Source organism: Otolemur garnettii, unplaced genomic scaffold (assembly GCF_000181295.1).
Source record: "Otolemur garnettii isolate 467f Iridium unplaced genomic scaffold, OtoGar3 scaffold00189, whole genome shotgun sequence".
Lineage (NCBI taxonomy): Eukaryota > Metazoa > Chordata > Mammalia > Primates > Galagidae > Otolemur > Otolemur garnettii.
This window is the reverse complement of record NW_003852584.1, coordinates 1,280,852-1,286,482: the sequence shown is the minus strand read 5'-3', so window position 1 is coordinate 1,286,482 and position 5,631 is coordinate 1,280,852. Positions and strand designations below refer to the sequence as shown.

The following is a 5,631-nucleotide window of genomic DNA, read 5'->3' as shown; positions in this document are numbered from 1 at the left end:
GGGGGTGCCCACACCGTGCACGTCTTCACACTCACCCTTTACCCAGTGCAGGACGGCGGGGGCGCCCACACCGTGCACGTCTTCACACTCACCCCTTACCCAGTGCAGGACGGCGGGGGTGCCCACACTGTGCGCGTCTTCCTGCCCTTTTACCCAGTGCAGGATGGCGGGGGTGCCCATACCGTGTGCGTCTTCACACTCACCCCTTACCCAGTGCAGGACGGCGGGGGTGCCCACACTGTGCGCGTCTTCACACTCACCCTTTACCCAGTGCAGGACGGCGGGGGCGCCCACACCGTGCGCGTCTTCTCTGTTGTCTCTCAGCCTGCTCTGGTCCAGCAAGAGCAGGCTAGTTGTGCAGACCAGATGTGTGTGTGCCACGACCATGGACAGAGCCAGATATGGGGAGACCTGCTAATAGGGTACAATTTCTTTGATTCAGAGATTTCATTTCTCCCAGCTTGTCGCTGTGGGGAGGAAGGCCATATAACAAAATACTGAATTCAAGCAGGCCTTGGAGTAAAGGTGCAGTTTCCCCATTGTCTGTGTAAAGATAAGAGCCAAAGTCGTAATACCCTGCCTGGCCCTTGTTGCCTCTGTCAGAGCGCAGCGGTCAGGAACACTCTGATGTTTCTGAGGTGTGAGTTGTGTAACCTGTTCAATAACCTCTCTGGGTTTGCTCCTCATCTGTGAAACTGATTATTGTTTCCTGCCAGTGTCAACAAAGCAGTAGCTCTTTGATCTCGGGACCCCATTTCTTGCCTGGTGTCTTTGGCAGCATCCTGAGCGTGAGGGTATGGTGGGACCCAGCTACTTATCCATTTCTGACTCTCCCCATCTACTCTGCGTTTTTTTTTTTTTTTTTTTTTTTGTGATTTATTTATACCCTAACAGAATGGGAATAGTGACATGCATTTCTTCAGTGTGTATAAAGGATAGATGAGATAATGCCAATAAGGGCTTTGAATAGAGTTTGGCAAATAGAAGGATTTAAATTTAAGCTGAAATCAACCAACCGCACCTCTTCCCAAAAAGGATTTGAAGCATCAAAACAGATAAACAACAACAACCAAGGCGAGTAGGCGTCAAGTAAAATTGTCACAGTGTGGATAGACGGGTTGGAAAGGAAGACTAAACGGAAAGCTGGGACAGGCAGTGTTTGCCACATTGCCACGTACCTGCCCTGCCTAGAGCCAGAATTTTGGCTTGAGCTGTCTAGCAGCCCTTCCTCAGAGGGAGATCGAGTTCACAGAGTCCTTCATGGGAAATAAACACAACATTGGGTCTGCAGGAGACATTCAGAAGTCTTCCGTCTTGACACCTGGCAAAGTGATGTGGCAGTCTCTTCAACATGTGGATGGTGACTACTGTTAAATTTGATGCTGATAGGAAACTTGGGTGCTGATTTAATGTAAAGGTATTCTTTATCCAGAATGCTTTCTCATGTTGAGGCTTTCCAGAAGAGTAGCTCCTAGAAGTCATTATGGGGTGTGTGTTGGAGATGCCCTCCACCTGTCATAGTGTCACTGGTATCTAGGAGAACCAGATTTCATAGTAAATTTGAGTAACTCTTTCTATGCCAGTGTGGAGCCCAGTGTCACTCAATCTGCTGTCTAGGTTGATGAACAGCTTCAGCTGGGAATAAATCATTGTCACATAGTTATGGTTTAATAAAAAATAATTTAAGGAAAAAAATTGCGACCCTATTTTTCCATGGCGTCTGGGTATGTTCACCAAGGAGGCACCTTCACATTCATTCTCATCCCGCCCAGCTCTTCTGTTTTGTGTGGCTGATAAAAGAGTGATCTGCTGAGCCCATTGGATCTCTTAGACCGTATCGGATAATTTTGAAAGGGCAAAGGAACTTAATGGCATGTAACCCACAGAGATGAGAGGATGGCGTAACATCCAGACCTCCCAGTTAATCTTGCCTTTGTTTTCTTCTTAGATGAGCTGCGACAAGCCATTGTGGCCATGATGAACAGGAAGGATGAGCTGGAAGAGGAGCACAGGTACCGTCAGGCTCAGGAGGGGGCTCACCCTGGCGCTCTGCCTCTGCGACGGAGGGACTAGAACAGAAGCAGCCAGTTTTGCTTTACTCACTAGATTGTGCCTGGCTATTTATTTTTGTCTGGACTGTGCCACTTGAGTCTGCATCTCTTGTCGCGTGTGGGTGAGAAAGGAATGAGAATCTCACAGTGGTGGGGTTCACCACCTTATGGCAAACTGAGAATTTGGTAGAGCTGCCTTTAACTTTTTCTGTTAAACATCTTTTATTGAGATTTAATTTATATTCCCTACAATTCACTCATTTAAAGTGTACAATTTAAGGGTTAGTGTCTTCACAGACGTGGGAAATAATTACCACAGTCAATTTTAGGACATTTTCATTACCTTAGAAAGAAACCTGTACCCCTCAGCCATCATGTGTTTCCTGTAAAGCAGTTTTCTGATTAAGCTTTAATGAAAGCCTTATCTATCGTGTTCCAGGTATTCTAATACTTGTTTTAAATTTTGCCCAAATTAGGGATACTTAGGGCAAGATGATATTTGGATTCTTTTGACTTGGCCCACAGCTCACTTGCAGACACTGGAGAGGGTTTTATTAATCTTTGCTGTTGAAACCAGTGCTAGATACTACCTGCATTGGTCACATTGCTCCCATCTGGCTGTCTGAAGTGGAGCTTCTCAACTGTGAGCACCTTGCCTCGACTGTGGGTGGTCAGTGGAGGGGGGGCTTGTGCACGTCACCCCCCAGGTCTCTGCAAGCACGATCAGGCTGCCTCGAAGGAGTGGGGTGCACGTGTTCCTGGATGTGTGCACCTCACTGCTTATCCCTCTATTTAGAGCAGAAATTAAGGGTCCATGGTGACATCCAATCATGATTGTCTTTTAAACCTTATTTTTGAACCCTACTTGACAAGCTTCTCTCTCATCTTTTATGGAAACACATAAAAGCAAACAAGCATGACGTCTAAAACAAAAGAGATTGCTTTGAAAGGAATCTTTAGATTACACCATTTTTGAAATAAAATAAACTTTCAACAAAAGCCTTCAGCCATTGAGGATTCTCTTCCCTTGCTCCAGCTGGAGCTATTATCTTAGAAGAGGCCACAGATTGTGTCTTACCTTGTGAAGAACAATAGTCATTGTCTGTTAATTTTTTCTCTTTCCCAGAGAAAGAAAGAAAAAAAACCCAAACAAACCCATGCTACATTTGTGTCAGGTGTCCCAGGCTGTACGAGGGGAATTTTCTCAAGGCTATGAAGATTTCAGTGAATAATAGAGGGGTGGTGGTGAGGGTCAGACTGTTTTGTTTATATCCTAATGTCACATGGCAAGTGTCCTCTAGATGTCATTGGTAATTGTTTTCTAGAAATAGGCACCCACAGGAAAGGAGCAGTAGATCATCAGCAGAGGCCAGATGTAGTGGCTCGTGCCTGTAAACCTGGCACTTTGGGAGGCCAAGGTGGGAGGATCACTTGAGGCTAGCTTTCAAGATCAGCCTGGGCAACATAGTGAGACCCTGTTTCTACCAAAACAAAAAATTAGCCAGTCATAGTGATGTGTACCTGTAGTCCCAGCTACATGGGAGGCTAAAAGGGCAGGATCAGAGCCCAGGAGTTCAAGGCTACAGTGCGTTAAGATCGCACTACTGCACTCCAGCCTGGCAACAGAGCCACACCCTGTCTCTTTAAAAGAGGGTCAGTAGAGCCATATAGGGCTTTCTTCTAGGTAGAAACTAGTGGCTGGTAACTTGTGATGATTCCTGGAAGACCTGCTGTGCTCTCCCTTATTTAATAAAATCAGGCATGCTAGATACTCAAGTGAACGTGTTTTGAAAGGTTAATGAATTTGGGAATTTATGACACTGTCTACACTGTATCAGACTGCATGCCATATAAAGTTTGCTATAGGCTCACAGTGTGCTGTGGGCAGTGGGGAAATAAGACTGGACATCAGCCAGGTAGTCTGAGTGGATGTTCTGTTTTCATGCCTCTGATTATTCTTTTGGCCTCTCCTGGCATCCTTTCCTTTTCTTAGGAAGGAAAAAGAGCAGCTGTGACAAAGTGGCCTCAGTTTAATGTCCTATACTTTTGAGTGTCCTATACTTTTGTCCTTATAGAGACTTTCCTGGGATTTGCTCAGCTTGTTGCTGTCCTTGACGGAGTTGTCAAGTGGCTGGTCCACTCTCAGGCGGTCAGGGACATGGAGCCTGGCTGCCGCTGACTGCCCCAGGGCTCATCCAAGTTCTTAGTCTGAGGCTCTTGACCAGATTTTGTTATCTCCTATACCAGTTTAGATGAGAGAGGCTTAAATTATGATTTATTAGAACCTTGTAGAAATGAATGGCTCAGGGCTTGACTTAGGTTAGGAACTATGTTCTGGGCTCAGCAGACTCTGGGTGGAGGGCACCTGAACAGATGGGCCTCCTCTTCACAGATCACTGCGGAACCTGCTTGATGGTGAGATGGAGCACTCGGCTGCACTCCGGCAAGAGGTCGACACCTTGAAAAAGAAGCTGGCAGAGCAGGAGGAGCGGCACGGCATGAAGGTCCAGGCCTTGGCAAGGTAGGGGATCGGGAGGGGTGGAGAGGTAAGCACTCGGGGGCTTGGTTAAAGCCTGAGCACACCTTTCACCTGTACTTTTTAATTAAAAAAAAAAAAAAGAATGCGAGAGAGACCGTGACCAAAGGGTCTCTGATAATATCACAGGTGAAAAATGGTGCTGGCAGAGTATTTTTTATTTTCTAATTAACGGTATGATTAAGCCTATTTTTATTCAAAGCTGTTTTATTTCCTTTTCAGTGACATTGTTTATATTTTATTAATGAAAACTGTTAAGTGAATCAAAAGAAGTCCCAACTCACATCAGAACATTTGAGTTGGGACTTCTCCTACGGCACTTGCTTGTGTGAGAATGTATTTTTATATGCTTGTACTCAGAATCTCTGCTTGCCATTGTTTAGTGTCCTTCCGTCCTCTACTTACTCCCACAAAAACAGTTTTGATTGTTTCCATATGGGCTTCATGTTAACTGTTTTTACCCACCCGTTTGTGGTATTTGATTGAGTTAACATATAATACTATCAGATTGGCCATTCTGGTTTGGAACGATCAATTTAATATGGTCAGTTTAGCATTTGGGTTATTTCCAGTTGTTGCTCATTTTAGGTAAGATAAATAGTTTACTGGCTGTTCTTTAAAATATTTTAAATAAGACCGGGAGAGAAACACGCCTTGTGGATGTGCAGAGGAGTCCGTGTTAAGTCCATTTGCAGCCGCAGCTCTTGCCGTCTTTCTGCCATTAGGGGTTGGGAACGGCACTGCTGTAATTGTTTTGTGTGTGTGATCAAATGTTGGCCCTATGATCCCAAAGTTAATTTCCATTCTTTGAGCTTCTCCCTTTTCTTCCCATTTCAAAATGACGTCTCAACAGCATCAGGGACTGTTAAATGACTGTTATAAATAGAGTAATATGTGCCTAATTTGGTATTTTCTCAGCCAGACCATCATTTCACCTGGCTGTGCTAGAGTTCTGCACATAATTGCATTTGGTGTTCACAGTAAAGACTGAAGGCTTTAGAGACTTGTTCTGTATCAATGAAGAAAGAACTATATTCCCTGTCA

At 44.9% G+C, this 5,631-nt stretch overlaps 1 protein-coding gene across 1 annotated transcript in view; it reads left to right on the top strand.

Annotated features, from left to right (window-relative positions):
• LOC111721831 (sorting nexin-29-like) overlaps window positions 1–5,631 on the top strand; it is a 181,855-nt gene that overhangs the window by 52,477 nt on the left and 123,747 nt on the right. The window contains exons 4-5 of the mRNA XM_023507572.1: window positions 1,949–2,012; window positions 4,444–4,572. Of these exons, the coding sequence (XP_023363340.1) occupies window positions 1,949–2,012; window positions 4,444–4,572 (193 nt within the window). The remainder of the gene's footprint in view (window positions 1–1,948; window positions 2,013–4,443; window positions 4,573–5,631) is intronic.